The following is a 25,813-nucleotide window of genomic DNA, read 5'->3' on the forward strand; positions in this document are numbered from 1 at the left end:
AGTCGGGGTTCGATATATACCCCCCGCTCCAGCTAACGGGAACGTAGTACCCTCGGGGCAGACGTGGACACAAGCAGGGTTCGGGGCTAATCACCGGCCGTAAATAATCGAAGCGTGACGCTCTTCATTCTGCGAAAGCTTCTCCGTTGAAAGAGTTCAACATGTCCCAACGTTTCTCATACCAGACCAAGAAATTCAGCAGCCAGTCTTACACCCCGAGCTCGGCGATGCAACGGGCTGGTTCGTTCCGCTCGGCCGGGTATCTAGCTGCGGCGCCGCAGCAGCGACTAATCCCCAGACCCGTGTCGCTGGAGGTACCCCACTTCGAGGATGGTCAGGCTTTCCAGGAGCTCCGCATCCAAGAGAAAGAGCAAATCAAGGGACTAAACAACCAGTTCGCCTCTTTCATCGACAAGGTAAAAAGAAAATAAAAACGCAATATCTAACTAACGAGATGTCGTATAAACAAGTATTAACGAACGAGCTCGGTGATAAAGTTGTGTAAAAGCGCGGCGGCGTTACTAAAAGCCGTTATTTGGCTTGTCAATCTGAAAGCTCTGACTTGCATGCGATCCCTCCAAACTTTTCAGATTGTTGCTTTAAGCCTGTAACACTTCATACACGGTGAACCATTCTCCTTCCCAAGTTGCACGTTATCTTCCAATATTTCACCGTTTGGGTTTGGACGCGATGGGTCGGGGGGGGGGGGGGGGGGGGGGGGACGAGGGGACGAGTTCTCTCAGGATTCATTGCTTTATAACCAGTGCTTGTTTCGTCTTTAACCTGGTTGCATTCCGCTCCTAATTTTAGAAGTCTCGTTCCCCGAATTTAAACTAAAACGAATTTTCTTGGTGTCACAAGACTTTACTCGCCTCTTCGCTTTAAAAAGAATCGGGGTTATTTAGTGTTTAATGTGTTATTTCCGTATAGCTTTTCTATAAGAATGAACGGTTTGTACCTTGTGATTTATTCCACAAAAGTACATGCTTTAATCTCCAAAATAAAGTTGAATGTTGGGGAATAGAAATGGGTTTGCCTGACGGCAATGTGGCTCTTAACCCAAGCGCATTGTGTTCTAGGTGCGGGCATTGGAACAACGCAACAAACAACTCGAAATGCACTGGCAGTTGCTGCAGGAGAAAGGTGTGCGTACTTCCAACATCGACGGTCTGTACCAGGCTTATTCCAACAACCTCAAGCAGCAGATTGAAGCTTTGGCCCAGGAGAAAATGCGCCTGGGAGCCGAACTAGACAACGTGCAGGGCTTGGTGGAAGACTACAAGACAAAGTATGTGGTCAAAAGTTCAAAGCTGCCTGCATGTGACAGGCTGGCGTTCTTAGAGCTTTAGTTTGCGTCTCATAGCTGGTAGAAAAGGGCGCGAATCGATTAACTAGACCCGTATGAAATTTCTCCAGAGAAAGAAATTAAAGCAGTTTAGGACGTAGCATGGGACAGGCCGTTCGGCCCACGATGTTTTACCGATCTTGATGCCGATTTATATTAAATGTGTATCATCCATATCCTTCCATTCGTGTGTTTATCTAAAAGCCTCTTTAAAAAAAAATCTCCACCAAACTGTCTGCTTCCACTACTACCCCGGTAACCCATTCCAGGCACCCACCGCTCCCTGTGGTGTGTGTGTGTATCTCAAAACTTGGGCCTCAGGTCGCCTTTAAACTCACCGCCCCACCTTTAACACGTGGCTTGGTGCTTGATATTTCCACCCTGGGGTAAAGATTTTAACTGTCTACTCTATCTATGCTTCTCATAATTTGAAAAACCTCTCATCAGGTCTCCCCAACAGGCCCCCCCCCCCCCCCCCCCAACGCACGAGGGAGAACAACCCAAGTTCGTCCAACCTTCCCTTGCAGTTCATACCCTCTAATCCAGGCAGCACCCTGGTAAACTACTTCTGCACCCTCTCCACAGTCTCCAAATCCTTCCTATAATGGGGTGACCAGAACTGCACACAATACTCCACAGTGGCGTACAACTTTGGTTCAAAATCTGGCAATGAAATATAAATGTGTTAACACATTGCCAAGAAATTCCTCTGACTGCCACTTGCAAGGTGGTTTCTAAAACAAGTTTAGTACCAGGTGGTTGCATACACCTGTTACCAGCATCCTGCACTGTGGTTCTGAGGCATTTAAGTGGAGAGTATCTTGCCTTCACCCCAAACCTTTGGGGTGTTTCTGACGGACCACTAGAACCTTGCTGGAAGATCAGTGACAACCCCTTCCAGCCCAGGTCCTGCTGAGAATGCCCTCCATCTCACTGCGGTAATACTGGTACAGGCCCACTAGGCTATTCATCAGCATTAGTGAACCCACAGCAAATTCTATCCCACGTTAAAGTGGACAAGCAGAGACATTTGGAGTTGGGGGCAAGTGGGGGCAGGCAGGATAACTTGGTGTCCCTCACCCACAGTTGCTTTGATTGCTTTACCACCTTGCAGGTAAAACGAAACTGGTAATTAAGTTGAGCACAGGCATTTTGTAAGCTGATCTGTGGATGATTTTAGATGCACAATTGATTTTGCTGCCCAAGGGGTCTTGGGTGTCAGATCAAAACCACAATTCAGCTGCATCTTTTCTGGTAAAGAGCCTGTGGGGGGGGGGGGTGGAGGAGATGAGAACTTGTTTTCCCAGCAGTGAGTTGCTACAATCAGGAATTCATTGCATGAAAGTGAGTAATTTTTCAGAAGTTTAATTCTATCTTGATGCAAAAGAAAGGAGATACAGGAGCAACACACAATCTGCTGGAAGAACTCAGTGGGTCGAGCAGCATCTGTGGGGGGAGAAAGAATTGTCTACGTTTTGGGCAGATTGTGTGTTGCTCCAGATTCCAGCGTCTGCAGTCTTGTGTCTCCAAAGAAACTGCAGGTGTGAGATGAAAGGGCAGGAGTAAAACATGGATTTCCAAGTTCTTTCAAAGGCACGATGGGTTGAATGGCCTTGTTCTATGGTTTAAGGTTCACTGTTTACGTAATAACATAGGTTTCATCACAGAATGAGTAGTGGGGCTGGGCAGGGCTATTCACACGGAGCTCACTGCAGTGGCTGCACGATAAGTAACAGCCAGACTTCACTGACAGGGGCTTCCAAATAGTTTGGCAGGGCAAGGATCCCAGAGCCTGATGGTGCTCTTTGCATTTGAACAAATGATTGTCCCTTTTTTTAAGCAGAATATTATCTCGGAAAAATCATTTTAGAAATCCAAAAAAAAATTGACTTCCAGAATGCAATGTGCACAACACAAGGAGTTTCGATAGTGAAATAACATTGAAAGCAAACAGAAGGAGTTGGTTCTGTTTAAGGCAGGCACCATCTTCTGCCATTCATGCATCTAAGACTCCCTGCTAGACCATCTTCAACTCTTCTGAGTGGTATGGAAATGAATTTGCCAAATGAATTTGGTAGTGGAAGAGGGATAACAGGCAAATAATCCGCATCCATTTTTATCTCCTGTTGAACTCGGTGGAAGTCTGGCAGAGTGCAAAATAAGTGTCTTTGCCCTAATCTAATTTATATACCTCCCTGAGATTCCACTCACTCTGTACGGTCTGTAAATGGAACCAAACCTTGGCTCAATGATAACTTTACCACTCTGAGGTGGAAGGGTTCCTACTCTGCTTGAGTCAGCCCTGGTGAGTGGAGAGGATATAACTCCTTAATACTAGTTGACATCCAGCAGGGAGTGACACCACTGGATCTGTAGCATTGTTCTGAGTCAGAAAGGAGAGGGGTAATGATCCTTGTAACAGATCCTTGCTGAGTTCCTCAGCTTTGGTTACAGCCCATCTGAGGGAATATTTTAAAGATTAAAAAATACTCTAAGGAATTGGAATGCCCTACCCAATCCTCCTTGACTACACATTATTAGTAAGTGATTCATTAATCTTAATTGTTCTGGATCAGTGGGGAGTACCATGGTGAGCAGTATTGTAATCTCATTGGAACTGACAATATAAATTCAACATTCTTTCCTAAACTCACTGAATGTTTCACAGTGAAACGATCATTTTTTGTGATGTTGATTGAAGGGTAAATGTTGTGCAGGACAGTGAGAGAAGCAACACTAAGAGAAAGTATGCAAAGAAGCACTAGGCAAATTAGTTTTGTGATATAAATATACTGCAGGTGAAGTTGCAAGTCAGTTGCTTGCATTGTTTAATCCTTGTACAGTTAGCTGCAAGTCTGGGCTGGTTGATACCCTTTGTTCCACTTTACATCTGAAATAACTATGTAATTTATGCAACTTTTAACATCTCAAGGTTGCAAAATATTTTTTTTTCGCTAATCACTATTGGCATGTAGAGGAAAAGCAGCCTATAATTTGCACAATCAAATTCTTAATAACCACTCAAGGTTTGAAGAGCCAAGCCTCTTGATGGCTTAAGTACACTGATCTGGGGTACACAGACCATGAGGTCCCCAGATTCCTAGTCGTACTGCACAGAAACAGGCCCTTTGGCCCAACTCGTCCATGCTGACCAGGGTGTCAATCTGAGCTAGTCTCATTCAAACCTTGCTCTGTGATGAAGATCAGCAAATTCATCAGGATGGTGACTTGAGTTTTCATTCAGTGACTGATGTGCTCACCATGTAGTCAAAACCAAAATTGACTGGTTAGCTTCTGTGGTGAGCTTTTTCTGTAATGTGGAGTTCCAGCAAGTGTATCAAGATGTCAAGTGAGGGCATAACTTGAGCTTTGCTGGGATGACACAGACACAACTGGGCTGCAGCTGAGCTTTGCTTGATTCACTGGGCAATAGAAGGATACATAAACATGGGTAAGTCCTATTATCCAGTGAGGAATTGCTTATTTGATGCCTGCCTGACTCTTTTGCTTCCCACTACCAACCCCCCCCCCCCCCCCACATCAAAGCCATTGACTGTCTGCTGGACAAGAGGGAGGTTAAAAGGAGCTTTAATTTCTAATTCTCAAATGTTTTCACTGTCTCACTCTATCTCTGTAACCTCTTCCAGTCTGACAGCCCTCCAAGATCTGTGCTCCTCTAATTATTCCACTGCTGTGGTGTCTGCCTTCAGCTGCCTAAATCCAAATGGGAACTTCACGACATATGTCAGTGATGATAAATCTGATTCTTGCTGTCATGTCAGACTTGAAGCACTTTGGACTTCCTGCAGATCATTCACCACTAATGTGTTCCTACCCCTCTGCCCTCAAAAGCAATGACTCGTACTGGATTGTCGCTCTTATCTCTGGTTCCTTGTCCACGTGGCATCCTTCCTGTGAGTACTGATTGGGCAGGGCCATCAGTGTTGTTTGATCCTGTCCCTGCCTTTTCTGAGTGTGCTCTCCACAACAGGAGCCATTGTATGGTAATAAGCTGGAGGACCTCTGGCTGACTGCTCTCACTCCCGAGGCAAACTGCCACAGTCCTGTTAACAGCTTACCCAAAATCAGTTCCTTCTGGACAGGAACACCATGCTCAAATGCTGACAGACATACTTGTACATCTGCAGCCAGCCTTGTTAACCTTCGATGCCAGATGTGGTGTTTTCATTTCACATCAGGTTGATTGGTTTGCTTGCGACAATTCTTTGCTATTTTAATGCACTGTTTGAAACACAGTGGGCTGATCAATTCTATTTTAACTGTATAAATGGGGCAATAGTAACCCACAAATGTTGGTGGGTCACAATGCCACATTGATTGGTGGCCTAGCAGGCACCATTTTGGTTATGTCCCTCATGGGCAACTGATGTGCCCTCTGCTTTCTTCATTTTAGTCTGTTCTCAAGCTGTGAATGTGACTGACAAGGCTGATATCCCCTTGCCGATGTCCTAGACCACTTCAGAGGGAGACCGCATCTAAAACAGTCTGGGGTCCCATGATGTAAAATGAATCACAATTATAATTTTGGGATGCCTGTGAGCAGAGTGTGTGATTCTGTCCTATGTACAAGGTGTTGAGACTAACCAGTAGTCCTTAAAGAGACAGCCAGGTGACCAAAGCCAGGTCAAAGAGATGGATTTCAAAGACTGTCTTAAAGAACAAAATTAGATTTGGGGATCTCGGGTCAATCTCGCCATAAATCTTATCAACTTCACTGCTGCTAGGTCACTGGGCCAGAGTTTAGCTACAGTAGACTCAAATTCTTCAATGAAACAAATTTGAATCTTCTCCCTCCTGAAGGGGAGAAAGTTGATCAATGTGCTTTCCTATGCTGCCACTCCTTAACTCACCGTGGAGCTGACATTAGCTCAATGGCTGTTTTCTATTTGGAAAGGTGGGTTTCCACAAGGTGGGGGGGGAGAGAGAAAGGGTTGGAAGTTTAACTCTGATTATGTGGCAGGAATTCTTCAGTTTTCTTTGCCCCTGTCCTGAAGGCACTGATTGGGCTGATGTGCCGTTCCACTTCCACTGGTACCTCAGTCAAGTGGTTAATGCTCATGAGCAAGATGAAACAGCAGCAGGTAAGAATATGTCCCGAGTCACATTTGCCAAGGACACAATAGAGTCGTGATTAGAATTGAAGTCTGTTAGTCATGGAGTACAGACCATGGCTGCCACTCTATAGCCCACTTAGTGCACATGACCAAGAATGAATTTCCACCTTTCTTTAGTGTCAATTGTCTCCTTAACTATGGGGCCTCCTTGTCATTTTTGTGCTTCATCCTGTTCTTACTAGCTGTCTGTACGTGGCCACTACTTCTACCAGAAAACAGACAGAAGGGGTGGATCTTTGAGATGTTAGAACATCAAACAATACAGCACAGGAACAGGCCCCTTCAGCCCACAATGTCTGTGCCGAACACTCAGCCAAATTAAACTAAATCCCTTCTGCCTGCATATTTGTGTGTCTGTCTAAAAGCTTCTTAACTGCCACTATTGTATCTGCCTTCACCACTACACCGGCAGCCTGACATGACTTCCTTACTCTTGCACTTGCTCCCCTGACCAATGAAGGCAAGCATGCCATATGCCTCCTTTACCATCCTATCTACTTGCATTGTCACTTTCAGTGAGCTATGGAGTTGGTCCCCAAGATCCCTCTGCACATCACTGCAGTCGAGGGTCCTGCCATTAACTGTATACGTGTTGCCAGATGAGAAGCTGATTTAGGGCGATGTTGGGAATGTGTGCATGGGACTTTGGTATCAGTATGATTGCTTGTGTGGACAGAATAAGTCAGATGTTCTCCTTTTGTGCTGTACATTTGAGTTAATGATTCCTAGGCAAGGTTGGAAAACTTGATGCAGACCAATGGTCTGCAAGGCAGTATGACCAGGTTCTAAATGCTGCTATTTGTTATCTAGATTATCAAGATAAACAACTCTTCCCTAAACTTGTTTACCCCTTGTAGAATAATAGACGTTCATTTTGCTTTTATTAATGGAAAGAAAGAACTTGTATGATGCCTTTCTTTCCCAATTTCTGGAATTTTATGAAATTTACGACTGCAAATTACTTTGAAGGGAAATATTGACTTGCAGGCTGCACTCATTTTGTGCCCAACAGTCTCACTAAGACTGGAATGGATTTGCAGTTAATTTGTCTAGGAATAATAATTTAGGATTAAATCAGACTCTGAGATTTAATCCTAAATTGTAACTGGTCTTTATTGCAAGAGAATTTGAGTACAAAAGTAAGGAGGTCTTACTGGGAGTGCACCTCAAATGGTGTTCAAGGTCTGGTCTCCCTACAAGGCCTTGGATGTACTTGTGATGGAGAGTGCAAGAAAAGGTCTCCAGAATGATTCCAGGGATGGGCAGGTGAAGTTTTTTGTTAAATTGTCCTACAAAGAGATTAAGTGGACTATACCTAAACTCTCTTGAATTTAGAATGAGGGGTGATCTCATTGAAAATTCATAAGGGGTTTGACAGGGTAGATGTAATGTTTCCCCCAGCTGAATTGTCTAAAACCAGGAGTTATGGTCTCGTATCAAGGGGTTGAGGACTTTGAGAAGCTTCTTCACCTGGAGAGTGGTGAATCTTTGGAATTCTCTACCCACGAGGGCTGTGGAGGCTCCGTTCCTGACTACATTTGAGGCAGATAGACAGATTTTTAGATATTGAGGGACTCTTGTGATATGGGGTTAGTGTGGGGGAAAGTGTCATTGAAGTAAATGATCAGCCAAGATCTTGTTGAATGGTGGAGCAGGTATGAAGAGCTGAATGGCCTACCTTCTATTTCTTATGTCATCAATTCGTGTGTAGCTGCACAGGAACAAGTAGGTCTACCCCTTCCATCCAAGGTGCTCCCCTTGCATTGGGTGAGGTCAGTGCAACATCTCCCCCATGTGTGGGTTTAGACAGTAAATGCTGGCTATTGAACTACGGAGTGCATCAGTTTGTCCAACACCTACTTTCAACAGAGCTCAGGGGATTGTGACCAGGGTAAAGATCTATACTTGAAACCCCTCTCCCTCTGCCCTGGAATAGTGAGGGCATTTACTGAGCCTCTGATATCAGTGCAAAGCTGTTTCACCAGAAGAAGGGATAGGGCTTGGAATCCTGGTGTTTATAGCTCAGTGCCAAATGGAGCATTTACCCATTTTTTTTCTGGGCAGCTGGTGTTCAAAGCTAGAAACAAAACTTTTGCATGTGAACAGGGTGGGTGTAAAGGGTCAGGAGTCTGAACAGTCTGTAAATTGTAAGTATTTAATATTCAGTGTAGATCATTTTAATTCCAGAAGTGTACTATTTTATTGGCAGGTATAGTATCAAAGTTGTTTTAAAAACAACTCCTGGCTGGTTTTATTAAGAAATGCTCGGCAGGTGATCAGTTTGCAGACAATCCACATGCAGCTTTTGCCCAGAATCATTAACTGCAGCATTTATTTTTATTCTGCAGGTATGAAGATGAAATTAACATGCGCACAGAGAAGGAAAATGAATTTGTTATGATCAAGAAGGTGGGTTCACGTTAAAAGTCAATTCCATTTTGGGGGAATAAAACACTTTCACCCAGTGAAGTGGTGAGGAAATGCCTGGTGTTTATCCCTGGTTTGTGCTTAACTAATTTTCTCCCTCCCAAGCAGGATGGTGCTGAGCACCCTGGCTGAGGTCAACTAAGGGTGTGTTTGCGTGTGACTCCCAATCTCCTGCTAGAATTGAAAGCACACTGACTCTCGGTTGGAAATCCCATTTCCTGCAGAAAGTTGGATAGCACCCACCTCCATGGTTGTCAGAATTTCCTGCAAGCACCTTCCCAAATCCAGGAGGGGGAAGTAATGTTTAACTGAAGCAGGAATAATGGTGTTGCACTAGTTTTAGTGGGCACTACCCCCTCTGATACTTGCCACATAGCTTGCACTACAATATGGAACATGTGTCCAGGGGTTCGAGGGATTGGGAGATATCAGTGTAGCTCCAGTAGGGACCTCAATGTGGTGGGATTGGCGTTCTGAGAAGATCACTGCTTGGCAGAGTGGAAACCTTGGCCTGCTCTTTGGCCCACTGCAGACATTGAATATTCTGCTGCTGTTTTTCATTGACAAGCTGCCAGCCAAGATTATGCTGAAAACCTTAACCAAGCTGGCCTCGGGCCGTTCACTGGAGTAAGCACAAGCTTTTGTTCGGTGGGCACATGTTTTGTTGTGTCAGGGTAGAGAATCCAAGCATGTAAGAAGAATGGCCACTTTGCCAAGGTACATAGAAGAGCACAGGAACAGGCCCTTTGGCCTGTGCTGAACTCAATGCCAAATTAAACGAAATCTCTTCTACCTGCACATGATTCATATCCCTCCATTCCCTGCATATTCATGTGTCTAACAGCTTCTTAAACACCTCTATCGTATCTGCTTCCAACACTATCCCTGGCAACCCATTCCAGGCACCCACCACTCTCTCTGCCCTGCACATCTCCTTTAAACTTTCCCCCTCTTGCCTTTAAATGCATCTAAAGGTATGTGAAATGGCTGGTGATCAGGAGGCTGGCAGGCAGAAAAAATGGTTGGAGGATAAAAAGTAAAAACAATGGTGTTGAAATCACTCCCAGCCTAGTCTCCACCTTGTACTGTTCCTGTGCAGTATGTGAATTTTACGCTTGTCTTTTTCTTTTCCTTGTAGGATGTTGACGAAAGCTATCTCAACAAGGTGGAGTTGGAGGCGAAGCTTGAGAGCCTTACTGATGAAATCAACTTCCTGAAGGAAATATTTGATGAGGTAACGACCATACTGTGTGTAATGGATAGACCTAGAGAGTTGTGACGATCTCTCCATTTTCAACTGGTAAACCCCTGGAGTTGGATTAGGAGGGCACAGGAGCTACAGTAAGGCCCTGTTCTCTCACCAGAACATCAGAAGTAGGAGCTGAATCACTCACTTTGGCTCCTCTATCCTGCCCTGCCATTCAATACAATTGTGCCCAATCTGATCTTTTGCATTAACCCCACTCTCCTACTTATTCCCCAGTAACCCTGTATCCAATCTATCCATTCTCAGTCTAAATGTTTAATGAATTTGCCTCCTTGATACCCCTAATAGAAGGAACTTGAATGATTCACAACTCTCATGGAAGAAATTCATCTTCTTAATTGTAAATAGCCAACCCCTTATCCTGACAGTATTTCAATGCAATTGTCCACATTGTGGTGGATGTTGAAGGTTTTGCTTGTGAGCTGGTTGAGACCAGGCTGGACAAAGCATGCAAGATGGGAAGGAGGTTGGCAATGATTTGGGCATTAGTACAATGGCTCTAAGGATGAGGCATTTCAGCTATAATGTTGGACTGGAGAAGCTGAGGTTGTTATCCTTGGCGCAAGGAAGCTCAGGGATTTGATAGAAGTGCACAAGATCATGACCTAGTTTAGATGGAGGGGCATTTCAAGGACAAGGTGGCATGATTTAAAGTTTTGGGCAAAACATACAAGTGGATTTGAGGACCATGATGTGGAATGCAGTGCCTGTAAGGGTGGTAGATACAGTCAGTCAGGGCTGACCAAAGGGACTTGGAGATGCACAATCGGTAAAATGTGCAGAGCAACTGGCAAAGAGCAGGGCAATGGGATCTAGCAGAAGCTAGTACAGATTTGTTGGGCAGAATGGCTTCCTTCTGTGTCTTTGTAATTCTAATCCTATGGGACCCTGTGAATACACTGGGTGGGGAGGTTAGTGAGAGGGATAGATGGGACAGTGGCTGGGGTTCCTGCCTGTAAAAAGGCAGTTTCAATGGCCTCACTGGGTTCTTTGAGGTTGCTGAGAGAAAAAGGCAGCTTGGAGAAAAGGCAGGCAAGGGAGTAGAAACGCCTTGATTGGAAAAAGAAGATATTAGAGGTGACATGACGGAATAAGAGGAAGATGAGCAGACAGGAAAAGAACCCAAGAAGGCTCGAGGCAAAAAAAAATTCAAGCTGGAAGTAAGAAGCTTGGGTTTGTAATTAGAACCAAAGTATTAACAGAACCAGTCACAAAGAGAATTTGGGTTACACATGCATGGCAGAGATTAGGAGAGATTCAAACTGCTTGTAAATTAAGGAGAAATATAAGGGTCTAAAAGCCTGAGGCTCTGTGGAGATGAAGTTAATCTTCAGCCAATGTTGCAGTTCAGTGCAGGTTGTGGAGAACCAGCAAGTTGAGGGACAAGTTAAGGCTCAGTGTCTGCGGACAGGACCAGAAGCTCGTCAAAGAACTACAATGCTGGGAAATGGAAGACGTGTCAGTTTAAGACCTCTAACCCTCCCAGGTCTCTCAGAGTGCATTTAGATGCAAGTGAAAGCTCCCTTCTGTGCCTCGCTAGTGTGGTTGAGACCTGACCAAAGGAGTATGCCCATACTTGTAACACTCTTCTATTCCCCACTGCAGTGACCTTATGGTCTTTGAACATTCATTAGGACAAAATTGGTGCCTTTTTGCCAAAAGATTTGGCAGCTGAATGTTGGAACGTGAGGTGAAGATGGCCTCAATCCTTTTCTGCATTGCTGACCTGTGACTTTACTCCAGGTACCTGCTCTCTCTCTCCATATCCTTTGATAGACTCCGGTTAACCAAGAAGTATCAATCTCTGGTTTAAACCCTACAGATGACCTGGCATCTGTTGTGATTGGCAGAAGAGTACCCCAAGCTTCTATCATTCTCCTAACTTCACTCCTGAAAAGCCTGGCTATAACTTGTAGTCTCTGACCCCTTGTCCAAGATCTCAACCCATACAGAAAAGAAATGCACAATGTGAGATCTAGTGACTTGCACGTTTACACTCAAGGTCTTTTCATAATCATTACCAGTCCTTTATACAAGTGCCAAGACTTTATTATTGATGGCGATGCCCATCACGATCTGGATTACAACTGTCCACATTCGTCAAATGCTGTGTTTAATTAGCAACTGCAAATGGCAGTAATCTCTAGATGCCTCCATTGTGTTGCATTATATAAGCTATTCAATGGGTAGGAACTATTTCCGTGTGGTTAATGTGAATACATATATTGCAGTAGCAAATAGGTGCTGCTGTACCAAGTGACCTTTAAAACAATGTTTACCAGTTAACCCTGTTGACATAATTCTGACGTGGTGTACAATATAAATATGACCTACTTTTGTTTGTTTCTGTTTAAGTAATAGCTGTAACTGCTAAGCAGGACATGGACATTGCTCAGCTGAAGTACATCTTTGTTTTGCCACCCAGGAAATCCGTGAGTTGCAAGCCCAGATCAAGAACACTGCTGTCACTCTGGAAGTTGATACCAGTCGCAACCTGGACCTTAGCAACATCATCAATGATGTCCGGGTTCATTATGAAGGAATGGTGAACAAAATGCGCCAAGAAAACATCTCTACATGTGAGATGAAGGTAAGAGTTGTCTCATTACTGCCAATGGTCTTATCAGTAAGGACCTCTGGAGATCTGGGACCAGGGAGTGTGAATGATCTTGCAGGAAGCTGTGATTACCAAAGAAAAAATCTCCTAATCTTGGCATCCTACATAAATATAAATACTGAATTCCAGAACAAGCCTGACCTCTAGGGAAGGGAGGCTCTGGAATATAAAGTTGTGCTCTTTTTTTAAACTAATAACATACAGTACAATTTCACCCAAATAATTCATTATTAAATCTCACTGGACATTCAGGCCATTAGGCCTGTGCTGCCTTTTTCAATAGAGTTGTCAATGATCCTACTTGCTTTTCCCCATGTTCCTGCAGTTACCCCTCCCACCCCTTTTTTATTTTTTTGACAGATTATCCAATTCACTTATGAAGTTGTTCCTGAGTCTGTTTCTACCACCCTTTTGGAAAGTGCATTGCCAAGTTGTAACAATGAGCTGTGGGGAGAATGCTCCTCATCTCCTCCTTGGTTATTTTGCCTTGGTTACCAAAAGTTTTTCCCTGTATATTGTCAAAATACAAAAGACCAACACTTTTCTGTGGGTGGGCATCAAGAAACCTCTTGCAATAAATATCAACAGGATAGAGTGAATGCACTTGAAGATCCAATTCAGAAATTCTGCCCTCACCAAACATTCAGTATTAGAAGGTACAACTTTCTCTGCATAACTGATTATCTGTCTCAATGTTGCATAAATGTAACTATTGCCCTCAAATTCTGCAGCAGTTTTCCCTATTGCCCATTGACGGTCTGGCAGAAGACTTTCAACCCCCTAGCTGAGCTCTGATGTAACCCAGTTCAGTCTGAGATCCTGTGATGACTGAGGAACCCCCATTGAGCTTCAGGACCAATATGTGTAAGGTCAATTTTGGGAACTTGGAAGGATAATAATAAAATGGATGATATTAGATTAACTGTCAGCTGTACATCACTCCCCATCCCCTCTCCCCTCAAAACCCAAATTGCTGCCCTCCATGCCTTATTTTCTGGAAGCACAACAAAGTGGTGTGGTGTAGTACTGATGTCCCACTGCAAGATGCATTTGACTTGATAAACTTCTTTCCAGTTCAAAGGCTTTGAAAGTGCTCCCTCTTGAAAAATGTACAACTTTGCCCACTGTCAAAAATACAAATTTGTATACAATAACTGAGTTGTACTAGTACATGAAATCAGTGTTTTGTAAAATAATGATTCACAGCTTTTCCAGACTGGACTCCTGCTCTCCTCTCCCCCACATTCTTTGTGCTGGACTTGTTGCTGCATTTCAGTATTTAGAGTTCTATCTTGTGGAATGTGGGCCAGCATATTGCCCATCCCTGCAAGATGGTGGTGAACCCTTGCAGTCTATATGGTGAGTGTGTTCCTATGGTGCTACTGGGTTCCAGGATCTAGACCCAGTGGCGAAGAAGGAGCAGTAATACAATTCCAAATTTTTGCTGGCGTGTGACTTGGAGGGGAACCTGCAGGGGATAGTGTCTCCATGCACTACCCCATTGCCTGCTGCCTTTGTCTTTGTAGACTGCACTGGTCTCGTAGTCCTACAATGGGCAAACAGGCCCTTCGGCCTATCGAGTCTGTGCTGACCATCAAACATCCATTTACACTAATCCCACTTTTATTCTCCCCACATTCCCATCACTTGCACCCAGATTCTGTCATCCACCAACACTAGGGGCAACTTACAGCAGCCGATTAACCCAGCAACCCACACATCTTTGGGATGTAGGAGGAAATTAGAGCACCCAGGGGAAACCCACACAGTCAGAGGGACAACACAAACTCCACAGACAGTGTTAGAGGCCAGGATTTGTTGCTGGAGCTGTGGGGCAGCAGCTGCGTCACTGTGCTGCCTTGTTGGAGTAGCCTTAAAAGTTGTAACGGTGCACTTTATAGATGTACACACTGCAACCATTGTGTGCCAACAGTGAAGGGAATGAAGGTTGAGTGGTGAAAGGGAGTGCAATTCAAATGGGCTGCTTTGTACTGGATGGTGATGGTTTCAAATGTTAGATCAGCACCTATCTGGACAAGCGGAGAATGTCCCATCAAAGAAATCACAGCATAGGAACAAGCCTCCTCCCTCCTGTCTTTTTATCTAACCCCTTCATGTCCTTCTGTTTCCCTCTTCCTTGTGTAACTGCCTACCTTTTCATTAAATTGGTCTATTTTGTTTGCCTCCCCCATTGCTTGTGGTTGTATGTTTGATGTTGCCATCATTAACAAGGTAATGAAATTCTGCCAGAATTCCCACTTGGGTTAATTAAGTTTAAGGCCCCTTCTCTACATCCATAATCTTTCAATAATCTCAATGATGTCACCAACCAGCCTTCCTTTTTCCAGATAAAGCAATCCCAGCTTGTTCAATCTTTTGAGAATCTGTCAACTGTAGTGTTATCCCTGTAAATTCTTCATTCTCAGTCACAACTCAGTTTATCTGTGTTACACCCTCATACAATCCATAATCAAAACTTGGTCTTGCATGATTACCACTACTTGATTTTTACCTTGCCTCCTTTAAAGAGAATGAATCAACCTTGAAAACACTGTTTTGAAATCAGTAGGTAAACTGGGGCCATTGCATCTGTAAAAGGTGAAATGCATCAATGTTTGGGAGCTGTAGGCAGTTCAATAAATGTTTGAAGAATGATAATGAGCTTTGCATTTTTGTCTCAGTTCAGTGACATGAAGAAAAATTCTGGAAAATGTGCAGATGAGCTCCGTGTTGTGAAGACTGAGATCACAGACATGCAAAGACAAACTGGAAGACTAACCTCTGAAATCCAGGGTTTGAAGCAACAAGTAAGAGCACTGTAAAATGCTTCTTGTACCTTCTATTTACTCCCTTCTCCTAGACTGACTCTGCAGTTCAGAAGGTCCCTATTAACCTTGTGACTCTAATTCAACTGGCTTTTTTGGAGGATGGCCTTATGACTTCTTCGTTTCTAGCACAGAAGCATGCCCTTTGACCCAACTTGTCCATGCTGATCGAGGTGCCTGCCTGACCTGGTCCCACTTGGCCCATATTGCTCTAAACCTTTCCTGGCCCATATTGCTCTAAACCTTTCCTATCTATGAACCTGTATAAATGTCTTTTAAATGTAATTGTACCCACCTCTCCCACTTTCTCTGGTAGCTCATTCCATATATCCACCACCCTCTGGAAAAAGTTGCCCTTCAGATCCCCTTTAAATCTTTCATATTCCCTCTAATTTTAGACTCCTTTACTATGGGGGCGGGGGGGGGGGGGTGGTGGTGGAAAGACTGAGCATTCACCTTATCTACCCCTCATGATTTTGTATACCCCCATAAGGTCACCCATCGGCCTTGTTCACTCCAGGGAAAACAGCCCCAACCTCCTTGTAACTCAAGCCCTCCAGTCCCAGCAATATCCTTGTGAATCCTTTCTGCACCTTTTCCAGCTTAATGACATTCTTCCTATTGTCAGGTGACCAGAACTGCACACAATACTGCAAGTGCAGTGTTACCAACGTCTTGTACAGCTGTAATGTGACGTCCCAACTCCTGTACTCAGTGCCCTGACTGATGAAGGCAAGCATGCCAAATGCCACCTTCGCCACCCTGTTTACCTGTGTTCCCACTTTCAGGGAACTATGTACTCATACCCCTAAGTCTTTCTGTTCTACAACACTCCCCAGGGCCCTGCCATTTACTGTGTGAGTCCTGCCCTGGTTTAACTTCCCAAAATGCATCACTTCACACTTGCCTAAGCTAAATTCCATCTGTCATTCCTTTGCTCACTTTCCCAGTGGATCTTGGTCCTGTTGTAACCATGGGCAACCTTCTTCGCTGTCTACCACACCACCACCAATTTTGGTGTCATCTGCAAACTTACTAATCATGCCACCTATGTTGTCATCCAAATCATTACTATACATGACAAGCAATATAAGATGGAAAGGATGATTTAGGTGGGGTGAGGCAGATCGGTTATCCTTCATTTCCCAATAAACACATTTTTTCAACAAAAAAAAAGAAAATCAAGCCTGCAGTCTAGCCTGTAGGAAGCTCTGGAACAAAATCCCTAGTACTATGTCATCTGAGGTCAATAGTTGGCCCCTTTCCTCCTGCCTTGGCTTATTGCACCTGACTCAACATGGTTTGACTCAACAGGAAGCTCCCTGTTTACATACCTTAGTACCAATCTACCAGGCACACTTGTAAAAAGAGCCAGAGAAGATGAAGGAACCAAGTTAAGACATTCCTACCATTATATCAGTGTGATTTTATGACGCATTTTGCATTTAATTTGTAAAACTGCTTTGATTGTGATTTAAAATCCATGAAAGAAATTAAAGTGGAATAAAAGTAAATGCTGGAACCTCTCAGCAGATCAATCGGCATCAATGGAAACACCTACATTTCAGGTCAAAGGCTCTTCATCAGAACTAAAATAAAATTGAAGTTACTTTATTGAATTTTCCCATGGTATGCAGATGTTACTGATAAGGTGTACATTTATTGCCCACCCTACCTGCTTCTTAAGAAGGTGTAGGTGAGCCACAATTGTCTGTGTAACAAGGGTGCTCTTTCAGTGAGTTGCAGCAACTTGATACAACTGAATGGCTTGATGGGCCATTTCACAGGGCAGCCAACTAGATTGATGTGAATCAGGGGTCACACTTTGGATGATAGATTTCCTTCCCTCATGGTCATTAGAGAGCCAGATGGGTTCTTGCAAGTCACCATTACTGAGAGCAGCTTTTTAATTCCAGATTATTTAACTGAATTTAAATGCCCTTATGGGATTTGAACTTGTGGTTCTGAATCATTAGTCCAGTCTGTTACCATTTCCATAACGTGACTACTATATTATTATTCCCTTTTTAATAGTGCAAAGAAATATACTAACAAAGGGAAAAAGGTACACTATATGGGCTATTTCAGTTGCCTTGGAAAAGGACACTGGAAGGAGATTAGTAGAAGCTAGACAGTTCCTTGCCTTGTTTGGTTCTGATTTTTAACATTCTGCCCCCTTGTTCTGGACTCTTCAGCTGTCTCTAATTCCCAAGTCAAATTCTTGGCTCACTGGAGACTAACCATTCTCCATGTGTTACAGAAAGAGGCGTTGGAGGCTGCAATTTCTGAAGCAGAAGAACGTGGAGGAATGGCCATTGCTGAAGCCAAGAACCGCATTGCTGAACTGCAGAATGCCATTGACAAAACTAACCAAGAAATGATCCGCCAAGTGCGGGAGTACCAGGAGCTGATGAATACCAAGCTTGCCCTGGACATTGAAATTGCCACTTACAAGAAACTGCTTGAAGGCGAAGAGATCAGGTTTGTACATCAAGCATCTCTCAATGTGGTTTAGTCCAATTAATGTCAGTCAAGTTTGTATGCACAAGTACATGTATGCACAGGTGCAATGAAAATCTTGCTTGCAGTAAGTTTTTCTCAACTCCAGCGCTAGCTTGACGTCTGCCTGTAGTCAGTGATTGTGGAAAATGTGTTCCAGTCTTGGCTGTTTTCTGAGAATGTAGTGTGAGGTTACCTTGGAGGTTTGGCTGAGCTATATTACCTTCCTGGAGTTGATGCCTGGTGCAGCAGACAAGTTAGACTGGGTCTTGACTGTTACCAGGATATTCTGGGCAAGGGGACCAGCCCCTGGAAGAGGCCTGGCAGTCCCATATTATATTGCTCTGAGCTCAAGAGAATTGGTGGGCATGACCTTGACCTAATTGTTGACATCTGAGCCTGTGATTATTCTGGGCTGCATTCCTCGACTGCTGCTGAAAGGGCTTGTGTATGTTTAAACTGGTGCATGGTGTTGTAGCTTTAAAATGTAAATGAACCCCATTTATGGATTGAAGTGGGGGGCTTTCTTTGTGATACTGGGAGGCCCACTGATCTGTCAGCTGGTTGTGCTGCAGCATAAAATCTGTAGCTCTGGATGAGATTGAATTGTTTCCAAGGGGAAATAAGAGGGTCCCAAGTTCTAAATGAACAGTTGCTCTTGATGACAATACTTGTGTATTACTTGAAGCAGTTTTGCTTCAACTTCAGCAGAGATTCAGCTCAAGGTTTGATATGAGATGCATGAATGCAGGGTTGCAAACTCAGTCTCCTATATTGGACAGGACACTGGTGAAGTACTTAATGACAAACAAAAAATGTAAATGGACAATCATCCTCCAGAAAACCTAAACCAAAACTATCTATGCAAACTAGACCTTGGAATAAAATCATTTGATTCATGAATTTACTGTCTTTTGAAATAATATTTTCAGTGTATTTCACTATTAAGCCCAAGAACTTTACCTCAGTCACTCAGGTGGAACCAGTGGCTACAAATTTTTGGTTGGCTTTCAACCAATTTAATGAAAATAGGAGATGGGTGGTGGGAAACTGAGACTGGGTATCTCCTCACTTCTCCCACTCCTCCACTGGGAATGTACCAGGAATTGCCTTTTATGTGTACTTCCACTAGACTTCCAGTAGTGTTATGGGATGCAGGATGAGAGGAGCTCTTCAAGGCTCTGAGCCAAGATAATATAAGGCAATTCTAAGTACAGATGAGTGCTACACAAACTATGGGTTCCACTATTTTGTTTATTCACCCATGTATGTTTTCTTTCCAATAACAGTTACTCTGTCTTTGATTTGCAGATTGTCAAAACCAGTGAGCGTGACCATGCACCAATCAACAAAAAGTATTAAAAGTACTGTCTTTTCAATCAATAAAAAAATCTAATCTTTGTGCAGAGCAGGATGTATTTGAGTTGCCTGCTGTCCTCTGGTGTCAATAGCTCCTTGTAACTAGATCAGAGACAGGGCTGGGCAGAGTGAGTGTTCACAGGAAGGGTCTCTCACCCCCTTGGTTAGAAAGTTGGAAATACGTAGGTGGGTGTGGTGGCAGATACAGATGGGATCCTATCAAGTGAAGTTTGATTTCACATGGACATTAGGAAGTTAAACAAAACCTGTTTAAAGAGGTAGATTTTAAAAACAAAACATCGTAGAAGTGGAAAGTTGCAATGATATTAGGGAGATACTTCACTCATTCACAGGACTGGGCATCTCTTGACAAGGCCTACATTTATTGCCAGCCCAAATTGCCCTTGAGAAAGTAGTGATGAATTACTTTCTTGAACTGCTTCAGATGTATGGCAAAGCCACTCCCACTATGCGCAGGGTCCAAGCAGCTAAAAGCACAGTTGATAATGGTGGAGATTAAAATCATGGGGTGCTCTAGAGCCTAGAACTGGAGGAGCACAGATCCTGGAGGGTGGTAGGGATGGAGAAGTTTAGAGTCAGGGATGGGGGTGAGACCTGGAAGGATTTGAATGTAATGATAAATATTTATCTAGGAGGAAACGCTCTCCCAACAACCCTATAAGATGACAGAGTCCTCTTGTAGAATAGAACAACTGGCTCTCAATTTGAGTATTTTTCCTTCACTTGTCTACCCAATCCAGCTCCCTTCATCTGTTACACTGTCCCTTGGTGTGAACCTAATAGACAGTATAACATAGTAAATGATTGGTAAAGATTGTGCCTTTTGACTGAAAGTCTGAAACATTGGATCAATCTAACCAATTCAACAAAGGCAGTGCACTGTTTCCCTTTCTGGTACAGTGGCAGATGTTGGCCATGGGTACTGCTTAGTGTTTAGTTAATAATTGGCAGATGTTGTGCTTCTCAATGCAATAATTACTCTTTCTCTTCCTTGTGATTAAACTGTGCCTCTGTTTATTAGATTATTCGTATCCAGGGATGCAGTTTGAGACCTCAATCCATGGTGGCCTGGAAACAAGTGGAACAAGCAGATCTCTTATTGTCAAGACGATTGAGACCAAGAATGGGAAGACACTCTCTGAGTCATCTGTCTTTCAAAGAAGATGAAGTACCTACATTTTGCTAAAAGTTGTCTGGTCATTTCAATAATTTTCAATGTCTTGCCTTTCAAGTCCTCAATGAGTTCTTAAAGGATTGTGAGAATAACGGTTTTTGAAGGATTTTATTCCACTCCTGGGAATAAATGTGAAATAAAGCTTGATAATATGCATGTATGTTTTCTTGGTTATTTTACAATTAATTTTAATTGGATATTAAACATCTTGCTGTCATTTGGGGGAGGGGGGGGGGGGAGAAATGGTTTGGGAAACAGATTACATATACTTCAGTGAATATTCTCTTAGGAATTGCCTGAAAAGTTGGTTCTGGAGAAGACGCAACAAAACATTCAAAAGGATACTATCAGGATATGGTTGTCACCTAAGGTCAAATAGGATGAAGCTCTTCTTTCTGATGGTGGGTTTTAACATGATAAAAGGGGAAGAATAGGGTGAATATAGTGAAGGTGTTTCCACCTGTGCAGGAAACCAAAAGAGGGTCATAAAAGAAATTCTGAAGAAGCTTTATCCAGAATGTTTAGAATGTGGAGATTCTCACTGAAACGGGAGGTTGAGAGAAATGGAAGGGGAAAACTGGATAAACATGGGGAGTAGAAGGTCCCTTTGATAGGAAGGGAAAAGATTTGCATGGAGCACTGCTGTTGCCTTCAATGGATTGCATATTGCATGAATGCATTGTCATTACAACTGTTTAAGTCAATTTATGATTTGTCTTTTACTTGGGATAAAAGGTAGGGAGCAACAACTGGACTCTGATTTTTGGGAAGAGGAGAAACCAACCAAGGTGTCTAATCACTATTCAGTGATTTTGTTTTTACACACTTTTGGTGTAAACCTTGAGTAAATGATTGGTGAAGATTGTGCCCTTTTACTGAAAGTCAAGAACATTGGACCAATCTAACCAATTCCACAAAAGCAAGGCACAGTTTCCCTTTTGGTGTCATTTATTGCATCCAGTGCAGCCTCCTCTACATCAGTGAGACCCAACACAGATTGGGGGACTGCTTTATCAAGCACCTTTGCTCCATCTGCCATACCAGCCAGGATCTCCCAGTGGCCAGCCATTTGAATTCCACTTCCCATTCCCATTCCCACACTGATATGTCTGCCCACTGCCAAGTTGAAGCTGGAAGCAGATTAGAGGAACAACACCTCATATTCCGCCTTGGTAGTCTCCAACATGACAGCGTCAACATCCATTTCTCTAACTTCTGGTAACCACTCCCCTTTGTCCCTTTTCCCCTCCTGCGCCCTCTCAATCTGCCCATCACCCACACATTCCTCCCTCTGGTTCCCCTCGTCACCTCCCCTTTATTCCATGGTCCACTGTCCTCTTCTATCAGATTCTATCATCTCTCAGCTTCTTACTTATTCCCACTTTATTTTTCTCTCCTTTCTTTCCCCCCCCCCCCCAATCTGTTTCTCACCTATCACCTGCCAGCTCTTTTTATTTCTCCCTCCCACACACCACCCCCTCCCCCCAACCCTTTTGTACTGGCTATCTTCCTCCTTTCCAGTCCAGGTGAAGAATCTCAACCCAGAACACTGACTGTCCAATTCCTGCCATAGATGCTGCCTGACCTGCTGAGTTCCCCCAGCTCCTAGCTCCTTTGTATTGCTGCAGTGGTTTTCTCCCTTCCCACCGAAGGGATATGATTAGCTCACCAGTGAGCATGGGGTAGAAGCTTGTGCACTGTTACCTTGACAGGCTAGTTTGTTGATATTCATAATCTAGGCTCACTTGTGAGACATGGTTATGAAAATAAGTTGGGTTGTTTTCTGTAATGGATGGTTCTCTTTTTTTTCACAACGTGGGTGGCCATTTGGCCCATCCAGTCTATGTTGACCTCCGAACCAATCTCATCAGTCCCATTTCCTCCCCTTATTTCCCTGTAACCTATTCTCTCGTACACGCCTGTCAACTGCCCCCTATTCTGCCACCCACCTACACGAGGGCTAATTTACAGCAGCCAGTTAACCTACCAGCAACCTTTGGGAGAAAACCAAAGAACCTGTGGTCACAGGGAAAACAAACTCCACGCAGACAGTGGCTCTACTTGCTGCGCCACCCTATCAGAAAGGGGATCTGCACTCTAATCCTCATTAGGACAGGAAATGAAAGGTCTTAGACTACTCAGCCACACCTCCACCTATTAGACTCTTAAGATACTGCAAGACAACAAGGAGATGTAATGAGGTCCATCAGAAATAGTAATAGGTAGCTATCAAGCTTCAGTTTTAAATCGTTACTCCATTGAAATAGCCGATCAGGGCAGCACTAGTGTTTCTCTCCACATGAGCCACCTGGGCAAGTCCTGCCCACTCTTCATTCCTTTTAATATTTCTCTTTTTTAAAGCAACAATCAAATTCCTTTTAAAGAAGAATTTGAACTGCAACAGAGATGTAAGGCAAGGAAATCTACTTTCAAACTGCCTTTTCTATAAAGAACTTTCTCGCCCTTAAACTTTGTTTGTGATCATTTTTTGTGGTTTGCTGACCAAAGCAAATTAACTGGCATTTCGCACACTTTTCATGGTGTCAGGTCACACTGAAGCATTTCACAGATAAGTTGCTGTTGCAGGAAATGCAGCAGCCAATTTGTGACCCAGAGATCTCCCACAGACTGCAAGTGGCCAGATAATTGGGTTTTGTGTTGCTGGTTGATGTTGGCCAGAATGTTGGGGATAACTCCCCGATCTTTTATGTCCATCTGAGAGGACCTTGGTTTAACAGTACTATGCTGGGTGTGTATTCAGGACAGCACATACCCAAATCTCTGGGATGGGACCGAAACCCATAATCTTCTCAATCAGAGGAGTGGATGCTACTCACTGAGTATCAGCTAACTGATAACAGCATTTGTTCTCAAGGTGCTTTCTGAAAATGGAGACAAGAGGCTGCAAATACTGGAGGAAATCAGCAGGTCAGGCAGCATCTGTGGAAGGGAAATGGACAGTTGACATTTCAAGTTGAGACCCTTCATCTGGACCAAAAGATAGAGGGGAGATAGCTAGTATAAAAGGGTGAGGGGAAGGGGTGGAGCAAGAGCTGACATTCAATAGGTGGATCCAGGTGAGGAGGGGAGAGGGGGGAGTGGAGACAGTGACAGAGGCTGGGAGGCTGGGAGATGAGAGGTGGAGGTGACAGAGGGCTGCAGATGGTGGGATCTGACAGGAGAGGAAGGTGGGGCCTGGGACCAAGTGAGGGAGGTGGGAAAGGCAGATGGGAACAGTGGGGGAGGGGACCTAGTGGGAGGAGTGTGTGGGTGAGGGCAGTTAGGGAAAGAAACAGGGTGGTGGGGGTCTGGGGTGGGTGTAGGGGGACTGGGTAGATAAGGAGGAGAAAAGGGACAGAGGGGGAGCAGAATTGGAGAATTAATGTTCATGCCATCGGGTTGTAAACTACCCAGGGGTAATATGAGGGACTGTTCCTCTAGTTTGCATTTGGCCTCACCCTGGGAATGGGGGAGGCTGAGGACAGACAGGTTGGTGAGGGAATGGGGAGGGGAATTAAAATGGCTGGCAACCGGGAGCTCCAGAAAGCCTTGGCAGACTGAGTTCTTCGAGCATTTTGTTTGGTGCATTCTACAAACTTGTTCACACTGCTGGTGCTAGGAGATGAACATGTAACTTTTTACTCTGGTGTATGGGGTACAGGAAGGGCGCAGACAACATAGCACAAAGATAGCATTGGAGAGCATAGTTCGAAGTACAGGAGCAGGAATGAACAGTGGAAACTAAATGTGCAGGATTCAGGACAGTTCCAACCACCACCACCCCCCACCACTTAGCTCTTGCTTTCCTAGCACTTGCTTTTGTCCCATCTTCAGTGCAGTAGTGAAGAACATACTGCAATGTCTAAGACTTATTTCTTTCAGATCAAATATTTTATTTATTCGTTCATGGAATGTTGACATCGATGGCAATGCCGTTAATTATTGTCCATCCCTAAATACCCCTGAACTGAGGCGGCAGTTAAGAGTCAACCATATTAGTGGGTCTGGAGTCACACGATAGGCACAGTAGTGTAGCGGTTAGTGTAAAGCTATTACAGCGCCAGCAACCCGGGTTCAATTCCTGCCACTGTCTGTAAGGAGTTTGTACGTTCTCCCCATGTCTGCGTGGGTTTCCTCCGGGTGCTCTGGTTTCCTCCCACATTCCAAAGACGTACGGGTTAGGAAGTTGTGGGCATGCTGTGTTGGCGCCGGAAGCGTGGCGACACTTGCGGGCTGCCCCCAGAACACTCTATGCAAAAGACTCATTTCACTGTGTGTTTTGATGTACATGTGACTAATAAAGATATCTTATCTCTTACACAAAGACCAGACCAGGCAAAGATCGTGGATTTTCTTCCCCGAAGGATATTAGTGATGAGATGGGGTTTTCCAGGAAACCTGTGATTTTATGATTACCATTATCAAGACTAGGCTTTTTTTAAAGATTCCAAATTTGTTTAATTTTATGCATGTAAATTCCCCAGTTGCTACAGTGGGGTTTGAACTCCCTTCTCTGTATCAATTGCCCACAACTCTGACTGCTAGTCCACTAAATGAGGACCCAAATTTTATGATCGCATGGCACTGTTTAAGAGCATAAATAGAAGCAGCAGTAAGCCACATGGTCTCTTTGGACCTGCTCACTAATTGAAAAGCAAAGAGTTCTCAAAAGAAATATTTGTTATCAATGAGCACCATGAAAATGCACATTATTTTGTGATTCACTTCCTCCATTGTGAACAGGGCTGGTGACTACTGTGTGCAAACTGAATGCCTGCACAGCAATTGTATCTGCATTTCTGGCGAAGGGTCTTCAACCTGAACTGTTAACTCTGTTTCTCTTTCTACCAATGCTGGCTGACTTGCTGAGTGTTTCTAGCATTTTCTGTTTTTGTTTCAGAATGGCAGTATCTGCAGTTTTTTTTTGATTTTCATTATATCCCTTTGTAACTTCCTTATCTCCTCTTCACAACTTTCTTCTTTGTGTCATCAGCAAATTTAGGGACCATACCTTTGCCACCTTCATTCAAGTAATTTATATAATGGCATAAAGGGTGCACCACTAATCCCTGTGGCACACCACTCATTACACCTTGTCTACCATTTATACCTACTCTGGTTCCTGTTAGCCTTCTATCCACACT

At 43.9% G+C, this 25,813-nt stretch overlaps 1 protein-coding gene across 1 annotated transcript; it reads left to right on the plus strand.

The window, feature by feature from the left end:
* Positions 1-29: 29 nt before the first annotated feature.
* Positions 30-20,825, plus strand: LOC127566938 (keratin, type II cytoskeletal 8-like). The gene is made up of 9 exons (XM_052009474.1): positions 30-416; positions 1,080-1,288; positions 8,829-8,889; positions 10,046-10,141; positions 12,600-12,764; positions 15,473-15,598; positions 17,877-18,097; positions 19,427-19,479; positions 20,517-20,825. Exons 1-9 carry the CDS (start codon positions 162-164, stop codon positions 20,660-20,662), a joined length of 1,332 nt encoding a protein of 443 aa, XP_051865434.1. The 5' UTR covers positions 30-161; the 3' UTR covers positions 20,663-20,825.
* Positions 20,826-25,813: the final 4,988 nt, after the last annotated feature.

The sequence above is a fragment of the Pristis pectinata genome, chromosome X (genome assembly GCF_009764475.1).
Source record: "Pristis pectinata isolate sPriPec2 chromosome X, sPriPec2.1.pri, whole genome shotgun sequence".
NCBI lineage: Eukaryota > Metazoa > Chordata > Chondrichthyes > Rhinopristiformes > Pristidae > Pristis > Pristis pectinata.

What these genes read in the sequence shown, in the direction of transcription:
- LOC127566938 (XM_052009474.1), top strand. Translation starts at nt 162, where the DNA reads ATGTCCCAACGTTTCTCATACCAGACCAAGAAATTCAGCAGCCAGTCT. An exon ending in TCGCCTCTTTCATCGACAAG is followed by an intron (nt 417 to 1,079) that starts GTAAAAAGAAAA and finishes ATTGTGTTCTAG; the next exon opens with GTGCGGGCATTGGAACAACG. An exon ending in AATTTGTTATGATCAAGAAG is followed by an intron (nt 8,890 to 10,045) that starts GTGGGTTCACGT and finishes TTTTCCTTGTAG; the next exon opens with GATGTTGACGAAAGCTATCT.